This window comes from Lutjanus erythropterus, chromosome 17 (assembly GCF_056507025.1).
Source record: "Lutjanus erythropterus isolate fLutEry1 chromosome 17, fLutEry1.hap2, whole genome shotgun sequence".
NCBI classification, from domain to species: domain Eukaryota; kingdom Metazoa; phylum Chordata; class Actinopteri; order Lutjaniformes; family Lutjanidae; genus Lutjanus; species Lutjanus erythropterus.
Genome location: NC_139333.1, coordinates 12,017,386 through 12,037,183, shown reverse-complemented (window position 1 = coordinate 12,037,183; position 19,798 = coordinate 12,017,386). Strand labels below are relative to the sequence as shown.

The 19,798-nt window shown below is 40.5% G+C and overlaps 2 protein-coding genes across 8 annotated transcripts in view; both read left to right on the top strand.

Annotated features, from left to right (window-relative positions):
- raraa (retinoic acid receptor, alpha a) overlaps nt 1–1,146 on the top strand; it is a 196,720-nt gene extending 195,574 nt beyond the window's left edge. For all 5 annotated transcript variants that reach the window (XM_084741513.1, XM_084741514.1, XM_084741512.1 and 2 more), the window contains one exon: nt 280–1,146. In XM_084741513.1, coding sequence (XP_084597639.1) covers nt 280–476 — 197 coding nt within the window. In that variant the 3' untranslated portion in view covers nt 477–1,146. The remainder of the gene's footprint in view (nt 1–279) is intronic.
- A 5,856-nt stretch (nt 1,147–7,002) lies between these two features.
- mki67 (marker of proliferation Ki-67) lies at nt 7,003–19,528 on the top strand. Of its 3 annotated transcripts, none has more exons than XM_084741732.1 (17): nt 7,003–7,180; nt 7,744–7,843; nt 8,711–8,792; nt 9,708–9,823; nt 10,285–10,348; nt 10,471–10,546; nt 11,018–11,653; nt 11,791–12,023; nt 12,124–12,955; nt 13,082–13,197; nt 13,518–13,695; nt 13,779–13,922; nt 14,060–14,988; nt 15,409–15,454; nt 15,589–15,672; nt 15,961–16,878; nt 17,202–19,528. In XM_084741732.1, exons 2-17 carry the CDS (start codon nt 7,755–7,757, stop codon nt 19,271–19,273), a joined length of 6,615 nt encoding a protein of 2,204 aa, XP_084597858.1. In that variant the 5' UTR covers nt 7,003–7,180; nt 7,744–7,754; the 3' UTR covers nt 19,274–19,528. The 3 variants fall into 3 exon arrangements, with proteins under 3 accessions (XP_084597858.1, XP_084597857.1, XP_084597859.1); XM_084741731.1 differs by having other exon boundaries at nt 7,004–7,180; nt 17,199–19,528; XM_084741733.1 differs by lacking the exons at nt 7,744–7,843; nt 8,711–8,792; nt 9,708–9,823 and having other exon boundaries at nt 7,006–7,180; nt 17,199–19,528.
- Nucleotides 19,529–19,798: the final 270 nt, after the last annotated feature.

Below are 19,798 nucleotides of genomic sequence, written 5' to 3'. Positions count from 1 at the left end.
TTCCCTTTAAAGGAACACACAACAAAATTTCATGGTTCAAAATAACTTTTATTCATTTACTTATTTTATCTCAAAAGTGAATTACTCAGTCAGAGAAACATAGTGTGAAAGTAATGCAATTACAAACATTAAAACTCAAGTCAAAGTTAAAATTCAAGTGTTTTCAAGGATTTCCAGCACCTGTTTGAACCTGAAGAATTGTGTGAATGAATACCTATAAAATCATTTATAAGGATTTTGGTTGTTTACATTTTCGTGTCTCTCTCCAACCATCTGCAGGAGCTGAGCGTGTCATCACCCTGAAGATGGAGATCCCTGGCTCCATGCCCCCTCTAATCCAGGAGATGCTGGAGAACTCAGAAGGTCTGGAAAGCGGGGCGGCAGGAGGCCGGCCCAGCGGTGCCCCCCCAGGCAGCTGCAGCCCCAGTCTGTCCCCTAGCTCTGCCCAAAGCAGTCCAGCCACACAATCGCCGTAGTAGCGGCCCCACCTTTTTATTTTTTTCCGCACGATGCTCTCCGTCTCCTCCCTCGACGTTCGTTCTAAAGAGGAGGGGGCGAAGGAGGGGGGCCTTGACCCTGACTGCTGAAACACAGGAGACTGGCAGAGCCAACCTCCTCCTCTGCTACGACACAAAACCCCCACCTCCTGATCTGCTTTCCCTCACTCTGGAGCACCGTCCCGATGTGAGGGGAGGTGAGGCCGGGGCGGGCCGGGGCAACAGGATGCCTCCGAGAGACCACACCGTAAACACTGCTGATGACTCATCCTCCTTCTCCCTCCACTCTCCTCTCCACTGCTGCTCCTCCCCTCTCCACCTTCCTCCAAAAGACTTATGGAAACAAATCTGGGATGCAGCGGAGACCAGTTTTCGAACAGAACCGAGAGTGGGCGGAGCACCGTGGGACAAATATATGAACAAGGACAATGCATACAGACTGACTTGACAAACACCAGACACTTTTTTTGTTGTACTCTGAGGCAGACTGCAAGCTTGGGACTTGTCAAAAGACCCCCCCTCCTCAAAGACTCTGGGTCTTTTCTCTTTTTCCAACGTCAAAAAACAGATTTCGTACAAAAGATATATAAATATATATAGAAAAAGTTAAGGAACTATTGTGATCGACATGTCCGGAACAGAATGGCAGGTTGAAAATGAGGACATGTTTTCTGAGATTAGAAATTGTTGTACTCCTTCACTGTTTGAATCTTTTCATACCCATCAAGAGTATTGAGAGAGACGTTTCAGTTTTATCACATTTGTACATTATTCTAATTAACGAAAAGCAAAAGATGATGAAATTTCTCTCCAGTCTACACATTAGGGGTGTCACGATTCTCCAAATCCTCGATTCGATTTGATTTTCGATTTTAGGGTCACGATTCGATTCGATTCTCGATTTTTTTTTCTTTTTCTTATAGCACAGAGGCCTATGCCATTTTTAGACTAGTCTGAACAGTTGAACATAAAAAAAATAAGTAGTTTGGACTTTTTTGTCCCCTGAGAATTGACTTTGTCATTTTTACATTCAAGTTTTCAAGTTTTTTTTTCTTTAACAAAGATATGTTATCTTTATCTAAGAGATGCTCTTTGAGGTATCAAAATATTAACTATTTACATATTTATGGCCAGACAAGACAACTGTTATTTTTGATTTGTCATTATTGACGTAGTGTGCTGTGACGGTGATGTAACTCTCAGTTGCTCTTGAGGTGCAGCCATCTGTTGTTAAGGCAACTAATTCTGCATTGCTCAGACCCCCCAAAACTTTTTCTTTAACGTCTTCATGCATGGAGGGCAACGTTTTTGTTGTAAGATGCGACCTGCTGGGCATGGCGGGGCTCAAGTACGCTAATTAAATGTTTAAATCCAGCGTTTTCCACCACCAAATAAGGCTGCAGGTCTGCTGCTATAAATAGCCCTATAGCAGGGTTATTCAATTAAAATTCAAAGAGGTCCAGTTAGAGAAAATTTCCTAAAGCAAAGGTCCGGAACATCATAATGTCTAACTTTCTCAAGTGGGCCGAACCAGTAAAATTTATGTATAATCTATCAATTATTCTGCTGATTAATCGAGTAATCAGATAAGAAATATTGCATGTTCTGCATTTTTTTCTATTACATTACTTTTGCTTTATTTAAGAACAATGGTAATATAACAAAAGAAAAGATTAAACAGGTCTATTAAATGAACAACTATAAATTGCTAAAGTAAAAATACTCAGCAAAGTAACTTTACTTTTAATGTAGATTTACTTTTACTATTTTCACTTTACTTTTTACTTTTCTTTTCAAGTACAAAGGTAAAAGTAAAGGTGGTAATGTCTGCAGAAACCACAAACAGAAGAGTGAACTAACTCTTTTAACTGAAACAGTCACCAGAATATTTTTTTAACATGTTAAAATCACAACATTTTTCTTCTGGAGCAGGACAGACGCTCCCAGACCCCCAGAGGACAGGGGACAGAGGACAGAGGACAGGGGACTGGTTTACCAACATGCCACCTTTTTCTCCTCTTATGTGTTTGCACGTCTGTATTTAGTATAAAAAAAATAACAATAAGAATACCATTAAAGTACAACAACAGCAATAAAAATGTAGATTTTTCAAAAAAGGAAACAATAACATACACAATTTTTAAATTGTAATTAAGTAAATACACTAATACCACGATGTAAAAATACCTAAATAAAGAATGTGAGTATTTTTCCATCACAGCAGGTCAGTGATCAGCGTTTGAGTGACTCTGTGGATCAGTGAATAGTGTTAAAACATCGGCACCGCGACATGATTTTCTATTTTTGGAGCTGCGCACCTGCTGTGAGAAGGTCTTAAAGTTTCTCAAAGAGAAACACAGACTCTCCTGTTTTACGTATAGACAATTGTTTAATTTTATAAGAGCATCTGGTTGGTGTCGATGTCATTAACCATCACGTTAGTTTCTGTTGTAATAAACTCCGTCATTAACAACAGTCTCCTCCACACGCAGCTTCTCTGCAGTTGGTCTGTGCGTTTCCTGATCAGATAAACCAGCGGCGGAAAGACGAGAAAAGTTGCGCCAGTTAAAATAGAAGCGTCCCGTCAAAATTTAAAATCTATTAATAATTTATTGGTTATAGGTCCTATATCATCGCTGCCCTATAGCGTTAGTTATAACTTTTGCGCGAGCTGAGTGGAAGTTTTATTGCAAATGAGGATGGAATAGTTGGCTGGACCAGTGATGGTGTTTTCCCAGTTGTCAAATCTACATCTTTGTGATGCCGGCGAATGTGTCCTGCCATGTTCGTAGTGTTTCCCGTGGCCAGGTATGGTACACGCACATAGCATATCTTACGCACTGTAGTGTTCTTGTCGACAACATAACTCACCGGGAACACAAAATATTTCCACACTGGTGATTAAAGAGAAGCAGGAGCGGCTTCAAGCTCCGGTGCCGCGTCTCCTTTATCTGCACTTGCCATGGTGTCAGAAACTGCAGGTTAGCTAACTAGGGGCGTCGGCTACAATGTGCTGCGTCGTCATGTGCTTTTACCTCTTTCCACACCTCCCTCACCTCGGAGGGGGGTCGTCGATCCTCTCTTTGATTTCGATGCTCGAGACCATGATGGAATTTCGATCGATGTCGATAAAAAATCGCAATCGTGACACCCCTACTACACATGCAAACACACAAACACAAACATGCAGACACACACACAAACGTGCACAGAAAACAAGTCGCAATGAATATCACCTACTATTCCAGGTTGGATTTGTTTTCCTTTTTATTTTCTTTCTTTTTTTTTTTTTTTTGCTTCCAAGAGAATGGAAAAAAATGATTGTATGAACATGGTTGTATGATATGGTCACAGGTCCTTTCAAGAAATCAAATTAATGAAGATTCATTATTAAGGTGTATTTTAAGTAGCCTTTGAGTTTGTGTATATAAGCTGTATTCATTTCTTTAAAACTATGAAGAGTTTTAGGCTTCACCTGATTTTTTTTTTAAGAATACCTTTTATGTGTTTTGTTTATAGGTTTGTGATGCAAGAAAAGACATTTTGAGCACATTTTACTGAAGGAAGTTCTTTCATGTTTTGTGTCCTACTAAATACTGGACAGACCCTTAACCAATCACTGGCTGTTCAGAATGTGGCTTTCACAAACAATTTCAACCTCTCCCTCCCCTACACTTAAAAAAAAAAGAAAACATGTTTCTTACATACAGTAGATAACAAAGTAGCACTCCAGTCGGGGCATAGCTTTTTTGGCCATGTAGCAGAAAGAGATGGTGTTTCTGAAAATGGTGAGCTCGATGCTGCTCGTAGCCTCCCAGGTTTGAGTGCGCCACAGCAGCTCAGCTTCAACGAGAGTTAAAATGTGAAGAATGGTGTACATACACACTGTATTAAACACAAGTGATTCTCAGTAGTCTCTGAATGGAACAATAATCTGTAGTGGATGGGAAAAGACTAGATTGTAGTGATCCCTCTGCTCTGTCAGTGGTCAGGCAAGAAGTGAAGGTCCCAAATGTGATGTTTGTCAACCTCACAAATCTCCCCCTGGCAACCTGTGGTAGAAACAAATCTGTGACTTTTTTTTTGCCGGATCCAGAGCAACCTTGCACCCTGCGACTCACTTTACGCCAAAAACGCCTTCACCGTTAACACACACATCATCTTAGACCATCATTACTGTACACATGCCAATGTCTCAGGAAGGAATCATTTTGTGTGCTTGGCCTGTTCTTTGTATATGTTCTGTGCTGCACCTCCTAACTCTCCTGTCACGGATGCACACATACTCACACACACTTCTGCTACTGAGCCCCTGAATTTTTCTTCAGTCACTCATTTTTTGTTAGGCCTGGCCAACCCAGGACTTTGTGCGGAGAGACACCGACCCTGACCCCCGCAACGTTACGACATAGGATGCCAGTGTGGAGTCTCTCTGAGTCATTCATGTGTTCTTTTTATTTGTACGGTCAAAAGCTGCTTTCATCATTTAGGACTTTACCTGTCCAGAACAGCGCACAACTTTTCCCTCCACAGCTAATCTGGAATAGCAACAGACACACCGTCAGTTTGAGAAGTATGGAATATGTTGCAATTTTGTCAAGATTATCAAGCGACTTTGGAAAAAAAAGAAAACAACAAAAAAAAAGATCAAAAATAAAACCAACATTTAATAATTATTAAATGTGTTTGTGTTGTTCACATGTGTCATTCTTTTTTATTATCCGCTACAGGGGTGTCCTCAGTAGGTTTTCATGCATCATAGCCATAGAAAGAAACTCGGCGGAAATCACTAACTTTCTTGAAGCCTTGGAACCCTCTTTTTTTATGTGGGCCTGTAGTAAAGCATTTAAGAGATATAAAAGGTTCATAGATATAACATGTGTTACATATATGATATCACTTCAGACCACAAATCTGCATGATAATGACCTTTATCAAATCAGCATTAAGGTTAGGTTTAAGTGAAACCTTGTAACTGTAAATAATTAATATACTGAAAAAATAAAATTGCCAGCAACCTAAAAAACACTAATTGTTAACACAAATCAAGTGGTTTTTTTTCCCAAAACAGGTTAGATTAACACTATTGCGTTGAAAAACTTAATCCAATATGTGTTACTGATTTAGACATTTTTAATGATGCAAAAAATAAGATACGGCAACACTTCTCTTGTCAGTGTATTTGTTTCACTTAAAGGCTAAATTCATAAGCAGTAAAACCTGTGCTCAAATTAATACTTTATTGGTGTTTTCAGCTACGGCCTTACGAGGTCTGGTTTATGATCAGTAATGTGAGGAAATGTTGGCAAACCTCGGATATATTGTGGTTTAACGCAGTATGTTTGCTGACTTTATGAGTGTTTTGTTTCAGCATTTGCCATTATCTTGTAGCCATCACTTGTGGTCACAGTGGCCGCTGCTCAGCAAAATGCACATGGACTCATTTAAAAAAACACGAAGAGGAGAATGTATTGGAGGAAACTCTCCACCTCCCAAACCAGGCCTGTGCTACATTTACTATGGCATACACATTACATTGATTTTTTTGATTATATGTCAAAATGAAGATGATGTCAAGATCAAAGAATAATAGTTACTTGATGGTGTGCATTAGGCTCAAGCAAATAAATCTGTACATGACTCAAGGCATATGATTGCTTCCAGACTACTTGCCCACTTATTCTGACGGCCGCTGTCAACATAAAAGGAATCACAAATTGAGACAGAAACAATCTGTACAAATAGAACAGAATAATTTGTTTTCACATCAGAGAGCACATTCTATTACTTCGTATCGGCCTATAAACATTTTTTACTAACATTTTGATACATTCTAAACAGAAAAATTCGGTGTAAATCAAGCCAATAAGTCAGTATACAACATATTAGGGCCCTTGAACATTAATAATTTTTGTAGGACATCGACTGTCTTAATTACACATGCTTTTTCTGTAATGAAATGTCAAAATGTCTTTTGTGGAAAGGGGTCTTTTATGAATATATACAACAAATAGAACACTATCTGGTATGTTAAACCCATCAACCAGCTGACAGCCTGGTTGATACAATTAATAATCATAAAATAATTTCAAAACCTCATGACAATATTAGAAATCCCAAATCTGGCTACTACGGTTGCTGTCTACATTGGCAAAAAAAACCCTTGTGCTATGCCCCGCCCTCTTACGGAGATAGTGACGTTTCAGCCAATCACAATTCTTCGCGCGGAATTTCAAACATTTTCAAATCAGTTTCCCTGTACCGACTTGAGATTGCTCCGCCAAATTCGTAAACAAAATAGTCCCCCTCGCACAAATGCAAGCTAAATTTGATTTCTGTCCACCAAACACAGCCTTAAAACCACAAGAATACGAAAATACATGTAATTTATCGTAGAACATAAGTTACTCCGACGGTTCTTTTGGCTTACTTTGTGTGTGTGCAGTGTGTGTCGTGTGGCGGAGTAATACCACGGCACATCTGTGGAACAGACGAGAGGCGACCAGTGACGGCTACACAAGGTAGCTTACGTTAGCCATTCCTTAATGTACATTGTATGGTACGGTAGGGTATCTAGTGTACTTTTAGTTTGATATGATATTATAGTGAAATTCCTCTTCGCCACATCCCGGTCGATGTTTATGGATTTCCAGAAGTTGACGTGTCTTTAAACGGACTTACAGGTGAGGCTATAACGCTTGCAAATGTCTTTAGTTTGTCGTGTAACCATGGGCACATGAGTGAGGACGGTTTTCGTTAACGTAGCGTAACATGTTTAACTGAAAAACATATGTTGTTTTGTTGTCTAGTCGCTAAACTTACTTCAAGTTACGCTGACAGCCCTTTCCAACAAGAGTAAAGTTATAACGCTACTATCGAGGTGACATCGCACGTGGAATGTCTGCAGTGTGTTTTAACTTAATAAAAAAAAACGACCTGCGGATTTGTTTTGCAGCAATAACGTCTAATTACGTCGACGTTATGACAATATCGACCAAAGACGACATCACTAGTTATTGTTAACTAGCCAAGGTTGTTGTTAGTTATTGTTAAGTGTAGAAAAGTGTGTGATTTCTAGCACACACACTCTCTGCCTCCAGTTTGCTGCGTGGCTTCTTTCTACGTTAAAATGCTATGTTATCCAAAACAATGATTCCTGGTTACATAATTGAATGTTAACTAATTTTATGCCACTGTTGGCTTACGTTTGTGCAGTTTTGACACTTGTTACTTGTTACCTTCCCAGGTAACGTTACAATGCCATTACATGGAAAAATAGTCGTGATTAAGAGGAGTGGAGGAGACGGGACTGAGTTTCCTCTTACTGCATCATGCTTATTTGGAAGGTGAGAACATTAAAAATCATGTGGTGGATGTATGATTTTCTCATGTCATGATTTCATATTAAACCCTTATTCTGTTGTCTCATCTGAATCGTGCTAGTTTGTTTTTATCTTAAGACATATCTGTTAAGTACAAGAGAACGCACATGCACGTTATGTAGGAGTCAACATTTAAGCAACGTTTACCTCATGTTGGTATAGAAAGGTGCTATAAAAACCCTTTTGGTTTTGGGGGCGGGCTATCTGCTGCTGACGTCAGAAATTTAAACGCATGTCTGCTCCTGTTCTTGCATGAAGTACAAATGACACCTTACTGTGTATTCAAGTTTCCAGTTCACAAGTTCCCTTTACTTTTGGATAGGCCTGGGCGATAAAACAATTGCTATGTTTCTGCAATAGACACATTATTAATGGCAAAAAGAAAATTGTGCCATGAAATGTGCAAAAGTTTTGCTTAAATGCGAACCACCATGAAGGCGCATAACGAATATGTCCTGGCTCTCAAATAGTCTATTATATCCCTTGATAATGGAGCGTGCTACAAGTTACAGGCAACAGCAAATCATTCAACAGGTTGTTCAGTTGCACAATAGTCACATGTGACACAACAGAAACGGCCTGAAATGAGAAGATGCGTGCACACAGTAAGCACACGCCCTGGTCTTTGTAAGAAAAATAGATACATTAGAAATTAACAATATTGACTGAAAAGAAATGGTGACCAAAAAAAACAGCTATATTGCCCAGCCTTACTTTTGGACCATGAAACATTTCCTTCACTGCTTATGAACAAACACCACTTGCATGTAAAACATGAGACATTCTAACCCTTCTTTCTGATGACACACCTTTTCTTTGTGATCTTTACAGGAAGCCTGACTGTGATATTCGTATTCAGCTTCCTCAAGTATCCAAGGAGCATTGCAGGATTGAGTTGAATGAAAATAAAGAGGTAAATATGAACAGTTTTCATATATGCACTCGGAACTGTGTCCTGAGATGGTATATCATCCAAATGTGCCCATTCACACATGCATTAGGTAGTTGTCTGTGTCAGATTTGTTCACAAATGTTGGAAAAAATCTGTATAGTTTGTGCAAGTGGTAGTGCTTGCAGAATGAGCAGCAGCAGGAGAGCGACTCAGCCATAATGACTGTTTTTATCAATGCAGAATCTCAAACTTAACTATGATGAAAATAGAGAATGGTGATAGATAGGGAGATCAGCTGACTTAAGTCTCCCTGCCAGCAGAAGAGGCACTCAGTGGTGAGCTGGGATTTGCAGGATGCTCACTTGAGTTTTCTGACTGTTATTTGATGTTTTCACAATTTAAAAGACAATAAAATGCTTTAAAATGTGAGAAAATAGATTAGACTCATCTGGACTGATATTGGCAGATAGTCTGTATGAAAATGAAAGGATCAATGAAAGAATGAAAAGCAATACATGGGCATGCAGAAGAGACACAAAGCAGCTGCACACTGAGCTGCTCTGTTATGTGTGGACTAGGGAGCTGACAGGGTTAAGTCTGGGGTAACTAATGCATTCACACATACAGCTGGTCTACATAGCATCTGGGTAATTTCAGAGTTGCCATACACATGTGACCACATTCTTTTGTTTGTGTTAAAACTCGGCATAACGGGGAACTGTTATGCAACAATCACAATAATGTCTTCACATTTTGATGATCATAATTTTAATTTTGTAGTTAATAAATAAAATTTTGTTCCATAAATCACTTGTGAGTTTGCTGTGGGAAATCGTGACCTAGCTAGATTTAAAAGATTAGCTGACATAGGTATTCTGGTTTTGACTACTCTGATGGACTGCATTTAAAGTGATTTTTACATTTTGCTTCTCCCAGGTTATATTGACAAACTTGAGCTCAGTGAATCCTACTTGTGTCAATGGAGAGGCTCTGCAGCAGGCTGAGCGTTTGAAGCATGGAGATGTGATAACTATAATTGACCGTTCTTTCAGGTGAGTGTGAGGAGAACCATTTTATCATTCTTTTGTCTTCCATTGTCATCAAATGACTATTAGTACGAGCATTTGTCCTTAAGTGATATGATGTAATATGTTCTTTATTATTTGTATTAAATCTAATTTTTACCAGGTACGTTTTGTGTGCCACATAAGTATCTTGCACCAGCTGTAAATTTTGTTTGTATTGTCTTTACAAGAGTCAAATGTTTTACAATTATATGATGCCATTTGCATCATGTAAATTGCTAGATAGTTTGACCTCTCCTCATCATTACTTGTAGATTTAATGTCACATTTAATGTACTCTTGGAAGCACAAGTACAGACAGAATGTATTTAACCTAGCACATATAATGGATGCTATGGAAATGGGAAAATGTTATCATTGTTATAAGAATTATAAATTGGGTTTTACTGATTTATTTTTTTATTTTTTTATGCCAATTGTCATTTCAGGTTTGAGTACCCTCCAGCACCCACACCAAAGAAGAGGTCTTACATAGGAGGCAAAACTGGCAAAGTAATTTACTCCTTTATCTCTTAACAGTAGAGCCTTGCAGCCTTCCTGATATCTTTTTTGCCTACACTTCTGCTCAATTTGATTATTTTATAAATGTGTTAAGAAAAGTGTCTTGTGCTCAGGTTCTTCAAGATCACCAAGCAGTGGACAGTATCACCACTGAATCAGGAGAAAAGAGAATCTCTGAAGTGTCCACAGGTGAGACTGTGATAGTGGTTATTCTAAATGAGCTGTATTTTGATGATGTTGCAGTCTGTTTACAGTCTGTGTATTTCCAGAATTGGTGTTTCCTTTGCAGATAATTAAACATGATAGAAAAAGATTTTGATCAGATGTATTAGAGATTGAGATAAAAGTCATTGCTTTGAATTTTTTGTAGGTGGAAAACTATTTGAGGATCTATTCCACAGTACGCAATGGTCACCGCCCTATCAAACAGAACCTTTGACAAAATGAGTTTTTGTAGTTATTGTATTCATATTTAGCTCAGTCTTTGAAACGTGACAATTGAAAGCATTTTTACAACCCGACTCAAACTCCTTGTTCCCACCCAGACTGTACTGTTGATAGGTTTTTGATGCCTGTAGTTTTTCCTCTAGTCTCACACTTGTTATTTTTTGTTTACACTATCAAGTGTATAAACCTTATGCAAAACTTTGCTCATTATAGACCCTCATCTGAAAGATGGAACTAACAATGACAACATTCAGCGATCCCTGGAGAAAACCATGGAGTCCAAGGAGGATGATAGCCTGCTGCAAAACAAGACCACCTCCCCCTTCAACGATCTGTATCAAATGATCAAAAAATCTTTGGATGTCAAGACCCCCCGTAAATCTACTGCTAGTCTGCTTCAGACACCGTCCTCGAGGTTTTGCACTCCAAAACCGGGTTCAGTCCAGAAAAATGGTGGAAAAGCTGTCATCTCCACAGAAGAAAAAAGCACTCCTAAAAAGGATGAAGCCAAAGTCTCTTCTGGAGCTGGTGAAACTAAGGGAGAGGTTGAAAATATAAGCAGTGGGACCCCAAAGTCCATTAAGAAGCAGAGGAGGTCCTTCCAGGTTCCTGATACTGAGATGGCTGGACCTGAAGCTCAAAATACTGCCAAGTCTGAGGCAACTTCACCCCAGAAGAGCAACTGTACAACCCCCCAGAGGTTTACTGTGTCTGAGGTTATTGAGCAAGTTTCCACTGAAACCCCCAAGTCACCTATGAGAAGAAGAAGCAGGGAGGCCACACCAGCCAAATCTGCAGTGGCTTCTCCCAAAACAGCATCGCCAAGGAACTCAGGGAAAGTTGAAAAAGGTGATAAATACTTTTGTTTCTCTTTCTATTTAAGTGTGTTAAACATGCTTGAATAAGTACTGTAAATTGGTTAAGATACGTTTGTTGTTATGTATGTTGTTACTGATGTACATTCATATTTTCAATTCATTTATTAGTGAAAGAGGCGGCCAAAAAACGCAAAAGCAGTGAACTTGCAGCTGACTTGCCCACATCACAAATGAAGAAGAAACGGGTTTCCTTTGGAGGGCATCTGAGTCCTGAGTTATTTGATAAACGACTACCTCCTGACTCTCCATTACGCAAAGGGGCCACTCCACGGAGAAGCTTGAGTCTGTATAAACCCAAACAGTCACTCCTCAGACGAGCATCAGTCATTGGCTTGCTGCAGGTAAGACTTGGGTGGAGGATGATGGCTCATGTACTTTGACCCAATTTTATAATTGTATGCATTATATAGTCTTATTTAAAATGGATCTTGTTTTTTGTAGGAGTTTGACCAGGAGTACCCAGAAAGCCCGAATGTGAAAAGTCCTGCAAAAATGAGGACTCCATCACCTAATAAGTCATCAAATGCCAAGAAGGCTTCTCCTAAGACTCCATCATCAGGAAAGAAGTCACCAAAATCCAGGTCTCCTTCTCCCAAGGCAGCAACCCCTGCAAAGATGTCACCAAAATCCAGGTCCCCTTCCCCCAAAGCAGCAACTCCTGCAAAGAAGTCACCAAAATCAGCCACCTCTTCTCCCAAGGCAGCAACTCCTGCAAAGAAGTCGCCTAAATCCAGGTCTCCTTCTCCCAAGGCAGCAACTCCTGCAAAGAAGTCGCCTAAATCCAGGTCTCCTTCTCCCAAGGCAGCAACTCCTGCAAAGAAGTCGCCTAAATCCAGGTCTCCTTCTCCCAAGGCAGCAACTCCTGCAAAGAAGTCGCCTAAATCCAGGTCTCCTTCTCCCAAGGCAGCAACTGCTGCAAAGAAGTCGCCTAAATCCAGGTCTCCTTCTACCAAGGCAGCAACTCCAGGAAAGAACCCACCAAAATCCAGGTCTCCCTCTCCCAGGGTAGCAACTCCCTCTAAAAACAAAGTGGAAACTTCCGGAGTCCAGACTCCCACAGTACAAGGGCGCTTCTCTGTGTCACGCATCAGCACACCATCTCCAACTGTGGAAGATGCAGTTACTGACCAGGCTCCTTCAGCCACTGAAACTCCTAAATTACCCCTGAGGAGGAAGAGCATGAAGAGCACCTCTCGGAAGACTCCAAGTATGTCGAAGAGTGCTGTAAAGGCAATGTGCAGAAAAAGTGGCATTTCACGGGCCTCTATGAAAGGTATGTTAGACCCTAAACTCTATATTGTAGCACTTTAAAAAAAAAAAAAAAAAAAACCTTGCCTTGGTCCTTTTACTTTATCATCAGTGTCTGAGTTGTACAGTTTCTTTTTTGCTCTCCTTTCAGGAATACATTCCTGGGCAAACATTGTGAAATTTGGGCAACCTAAGGCTCAAGTGGCTGCTCCAGCTAAAAAAATGGCCACTAAAAAGACAGTGAAGAAGTCTGTGTCCAAACCCAAGGTAAAATAAGAAATTATGTCATCTTAATAATTAAACATTTTTTCTGAAGTCTTGAAACAACCTTAACTTGTAGGATCTAGTATAAACAAAGAACATTTAATATACTATTTGTTATAATTTGTGTGACTTTTGCATTACTAGTTAAACTGCTAGGAAAAAAACAATATTCCTGTTCCCCAATACACACCCCTTTCAGTGAAGATTATATTAGACACTTAAATTATTTTGTGTGCTGGTTATCAACTGATACTGTAATGGGCTATTTCTTGTTGTGATGTTAGCATGGTTAATGTTTAAAAATGTCTTTCTCAATCAACCAGACCCCTGCAAGAAAACTCAAAGACCATGTCAGCACTGGACATGCAAATTCACCTGTCACCATTGTTGTGGGCAGAGCTCACAAACAAAGCGTTGTATATTCAACTGGCGCTGCACCGAAACTGGTCAGCAATATCGCAGTCTTTAAAAAGGACATGAAAATGGACGAAGACTTGACTGGTAATAACCCCTTTTCCATCTCAACAAATTGTAACACTTCACTTAAGTATTATACCTGCTCATATTGTATGTTGTGTTTTCAGGAATCTCTGAAATGTATAAAACACCTGTAAACGAAAGGAAGAGAAGATCTGTTATCAATGAGAACAGCACCATGAAGACACCAGTGGGAGCTCTTGGCACATCTGTGGTAGAACCATCAGTGTTGAACACACCAGAGGAGCCAGGTAAAGTGTGTGTTGTTGTAAGGAGGGAACCAAAGAATGAAACTTGTAATATGCAGAATGACTTATGTCATAATGACTTTGTCAAAATAAGTATGTTCACTAATTCAGTCACTTTAAACCAAAATGTTATTTTACAGGTGAAATGATGGTGTCACCACTGAGTGTTTCATCTACAGTAAAAGATGGAAGGTACAACACCGAGGCAGTCCAACGCCTGCTGAATGGAGATGAAGAATCTAGCTTCATTAGTGATATCCCTGCCATGGAGACTCACACTGATTCTAATGAACAGGAGTCCACAGATTTGAAGATGACCTCTGTAACAACTCCCAAACAGAAGCCAGAATTACCAGAATGTCTCACCGGAGTAAAGAGAATCATGAAGACGCCAAGGCAGATGGCTGAGCCTGTCGAGGACCTGAGAGGAAAACTTCTGAAAACTCCAAAACAGAAGCCTGTACAGCAGGAATGTCTTACTGGAGTGAAGAGAATCATGAAGACCCCAAGACAGAAATCCGAGCCTGTTGAGGACCTGCGAGGGAATATTCTGAAGACTCCTAAGCAGAAACCTGCACAACCAGAGTGGCTCACTGGAGTTAAGAGAATTTTTGAGACCCCACAACAGGAGGCTGAACTTCTTGAAGACCTTTGTGAAAAGCTTCTTGAAACTCCCAAAGTTCTAGAGGCTAGTGATGAAAGTTCAATTGGTGTGAAGGAGGTTGTGGAGACACCAGCACACATGCAAGAATCTGAAGACCTACCTGAAATGACAGACATGAAGACGCCAAGTGTGAAGAGCTCCCCATTGGTATGTCTCACAGGTGTCAAGAGAATAATGAAGACACCTAAGGAGAAAAATGGTCCAGTTGAAGATATGGTTGGTGTGAAGAGGCTTATGAAAACTCCAAGAGAAAATGTTGAACCTGTTGAGGAAAATTTTGGCATTAAGAGACTTGTGAAAACACCAAGACTGAGAGGTAATGCACCAGTGGAGGACTTTGAGGGGCTTGTGGAGCTCATGGAGGAGCCACTGCCTGAACCAACAGGACAACTGGAGACAAATGAGGTAATAACAGAAGCCCTTCGTTGGATTAGTTTGTATGTATTTTAGAAAGAAACTCTTATCACCTGGTGGATAGTGTAATAAGCTGAATGAACAGGTGGGATTCAGCCAAGTCTCCAATATAGAGTCAATATGCTGAACACTGTTTTTAAAAAAAAGCTTCTTAATGGGATTTTAAATATTGGCAACATGCTCATATTACAGGAAGTCATTTGACTAAAAAAGAAATACAAAGATTTTGATTTTGAAGAGGGTAAATGTGGGCTCAGTTACAGTGTGATGACTGTCTGGTATGGTCTGTGTGGTCACAGAATTTTACATGTCTAACCTTTACAAGATATTTGTGTTGTCTGCAGGATTTACTTAATTTATTTCATAGTGATTGCTCATTGTCTAAATTATTTTTAAATTTGTTGTTGACAGGCTGAAGATCAAACTTCTCCAGATTGTGACAAAGATGTTGCAAAAGGTTGGTTGGTATTTAAGTTTAATAACAATATTGTTAAAGGAGTGGTGAATAACGTGACTGAGAGTGCTTATGTAAGCTACTTTACAATGAGCCGATTATTATGGGTTTTTATTTTGTGCTTTCTCCTTGCATAGAACTAGACTTTGCTCATGAGGAACCACGCAACGATTTACCATCAGATGTGACAGATATTGTTCTCCAAGTAGACAAAGAAAAAGGTAAGTTTACTAATATTTATTCCTTGAATTGGTTGATGTCAAAACATAGTCCATCTTTTCAGGTTTTGTATAATATAATCTCATTGATATGGACAGTCTGGACATGTTTCAGAAAAAAGATAAGAAAAATAAGCGTTAGTAATTTTTGTACCAACAGTCAGGTTATCCATACTACTAAATGTAACTAAAACCCCAGAACACATAAAATATGTACTTCAGATCTCGTTAAAAAGCGCAGTGGGTTTGCTAGCTGAAAACTCAACCAGTTCTTCTTTTGTCTAATTTTAGAAGCAGACGCAAATGAAGTTGTTGACCACCTGGGGGAGGAGCCAAGTGGACACAATAATGGTGAATCATCAGATGCCATGGAAACACTCTCTCATGTGGCTGTAGATGAGGATTTACCCGTGGAAGAACCCAAAATGGATACAGCAGATCATTTATTTGAGAAACAACCTAAATTGGATACAGTAGATGAGGCTGGATCTGAAGAACAACACAAATTAGAAGCAATAGGTGAGTCTGGATCTGAACAACCAAAAATGGAGGCAGTAGATGAGAATGTGTCTGAAGAACAACCTCAAGTGGAGACAGCAACCAGTAATGTTTCAAAAAGCAACGCAACTGCCACAGATCCTGACCATGAGAAGAAACCCATTCGAGGAAGAAGGGCAAAAACAGTGGAATCTAAATCAGCTGAGGATAAACAGGAGACTGCTGAACATACTGAAGATCCTGTTGTCCCTGCTCCAGTCAGAGGAAGAAGAGGGAAGAAAACTGAAGCTACAGCACCACCTGCTGTTAGACAAACAACAAGAGGCAGAAAAGCAAAGACCACTGAAAGCCAGGATGTTAAGCACACACTGGAGACAAGTGCCTCTCTACCTACCAAAGTCGCCCTTAAGCCCAAGAGAGGAAGAAATGCCAAAAAAGCTTCTGATGATGAAACTGTTCAAGAGGTGGCCACTGAAGCTGAAACTGTCCAAGAGGTTGCCACTGAAGCTGAAACTGTCCAGGAGGTTGCCACTGAAGCTGAAATGATGCCAGCCCCTGAGAACGAGCAGAGCCTGCCAGTAGATGTTGACCACAAAGCAAGTGACAGTGCCACTCCCCTGGAGAAGGCTGCATTAAAGCCCAGGCAGGGAAGAAAAGCTAAACAACCTGAACAGTCTGTGCCAGAGCAGCAAGATGTGCCATGTACTAACGGTAATCCTTCATTATTCTCACAATGGGGAATTTTGCATTTTTAGAGCAGCAAAGGGTCTAGAAAAATAAAAAATACTGATATAACGCACAAAATAAGTAAAAAAGTGAGGAACTTAAGCAAAAATATACAGAACAAACTGACTTAACAGTTGAAGTACTATACCTGAAATAGCGATTGTACGCTGTTTTACAGTAATACTGTATCATCCTTGTCAGATTTTCATTGGGCAAAAAAGTCCTGACTAGTGTTCTTTAACTGATAAGTTATTTAGTAGTTGAATTCTAAACATTTGTCCTTCTGTTTTCTCCTATTATTTTAGAAGCAGATACAAATGAAGTCTGCAGTGACCAACTGGAGGCAGTGCCAAGTGGAAGTGATGAAAATAAATCATCAGATGACATGGAAACTGCTCCCCAAGCACCTGCAACTGAGAGTTCACCTGAGAGTTCACCTGAAGTGGAGACGGCTACAGAAATTGATGCAACTGTCGTTCAGAAGAAACCTGTTCGAGGCAGAAGGGGGAAAGCAGTGGAATCTAAATCAAATGAGGATAAACAGGAGGTAAAAGACCATGCTGAAGAGCCTGTTGTGCCAGCTCCAGTCAGAGGAAGAAGAGGGAAGAAAACTGAAGCTGCTGCACCACCCGCTGTTAGACAGACAAAAAGAGGCAGAAATGCAAAGTCTCAAGAAACCAACCCTGATGATCAATCTGAAACGGTAGAAGAGAAAGCTGTGGAAACAGCAGTGGTGACTGAGCTTTCCACTGAGGCTGAGAGTGACCGGACTTCTCCAGTAAATGCCCCTAAAGAAGAAAATGATTCTGTCCCCCCCACAGAGGAAGCTGTTGTCAAGCCCACTAGAGGAAGAAAGGCTAAACAAGCACCTGTTGAGCCACCTCATCCAGAGCCCAAGAAAAATGAAGACCTGAGTGATGGGCGCCTTATTGCAGATGCTCAATCTCAACAGTCCATTCCTACACCTGGAAAACCAAGAAGAGGTAGAAAGACAAAGCCTGATGCTGTTGAAACAAATGAGACGGCAGAAGACGTGGTGGTCACTGTGGAGACAAAGCAGGATTCTCAGCCTCCAGTCAGGGCTAAGAGGGGAAGAAATGCCAAACAGGAAGAAAAGCAAGAGAAAGATGTTAAGATTACTTCAGTGGAAACTACTGAATCCCAGGAGCCGGTTAAAAATTCAAGGAGAACCAGAAAAGCAGATCAAGACCATGCTGAACAAAGAGAAGAAGCCCCAACTGTTGAAGTGGTTGTTCCAGTGGAAACTGAAACTCCAGTTGTTGAGGTGGCAGAAGACATGGTTGTCACTGAGAAGACTGAGCAGCAGTCCCAGCCTCTAGTCAGAGCTAAGAGGGGTAGAAATGCCAAACAGGAAGAAAAGCTACAGAACGATGGTGAAATTACTAAATCCCAGGAGCCAGTTAAAAAATCAAGGAGAACCAGGAAGGCAGAGCAAGACCACGATGAACCAAGAGAAGAAGCCCCAACTGTTGAAGTGGTTGTTCCAGTGGAGGCTGAAGCTTCAGCTGTTGCTGAGCCAGTGAAGATAAACGAACAGGTTGCTGTGACTCCAAAACCCAGGAGAGGGCGAAAAAGTAAACAAGACACCGAGAGTGAAACCTCTACTGTATCAGCCAAGGTCCAAGAGGTCCCTGCTGTGAGCGCCACATACAAACCCAAACGAGGTAGGAGAGGAAAACAAGTTACTGAAGAGGTTGAAGTCACAGCCGAGGTCCCTGAGGAAAAAGCCAACCATGAGATGGAGGCTGAGGAGAAGAATAATGAAGAGCCTGATGTTGCAGTGCCTAAACCAAGCAGGGCAAGGGGGGTGAAAAATGCGGTTTCGCAAGCCATTCCAGCCAAGAGGGCCCGTCGTGGTGCAGCTGTTCCTGTTGAGGAGACCAATGCAGAATCCACAGCTGTGGTTTCAGATTCTGCGCCAGCTTCAGTAGAGACAGCCAAAAGGGGGAGACGGGCAACAGCAAAGCCAGTAACAAATAATGCTGTGGTTACCAGTGACCAGGCAAATCCCTCTGAAGATGTAAGCGGTGCTGTTGTGGAAGATGCAAAAACATCCAAAAGATCTGTCAAGTGGAAAGCAGACTTGGAAGTCTTTGAGATTCCGAAAGCAACACCTGTGAAGGCAGTTCGAGGTAGGAAGACAAAACTTGTAGACCAAGTTGACACTGAAAGCGAAAATGCATCAAAGGCTGCCAGCAAAACTGAAGAGAAGGATCTCTCAGACAAAGTTGTCAACGTTCAGCCCGCCAAGAGAGCCAGACGAGGGGCAAAGGCTGCTGATGAAGAGGAGTCAACTAGCAAAAGTGTTGAGGCTGAAACGCAGTCAAAAACCCGAAGAGGGAGATCGGCAAAGAAATAAAGGCATTTTTGTATATGATCCTAATCACAATGACTTTTTCCTTTTAAATTCTTTTTGTACTTGTCATTTTTTAATGGTATTGCATTTTAGGAAGTAGTTTTATAGACTGAAAATGAAGCACTGCTTTTTTTGTTTTTCATTACAGCAGGGATTCTTAAACCATACATGTTGTGACAAGTTGTATGTTATTCATTACTTTACGAATATTTTTATGTTGAAAAAAATGGTTATTAAATTTTCTTATACAATGAAAAACTGGTCTGAAATGGTCTTATCTTAAAATCTCTGGGGTCTTGTACACGTTAGTGTTGGTGCAGGTCTGATTTTCATAGCCAGTGGCAAGAAGATAATTGGTTTATTCACAACACAAAACATTTCTCAGAGGGTTATGCAAAAGAGTGCAGCAGACAGTTGTAAATTGTTAAATGGACTATGGGGTACAAAGCCTTCACTAAGCATTTAACTGAGATTTGTCTATAATGCATACTGCAGTTTAATGCCCTGGCTTCACTTAGAAGTGTGAAG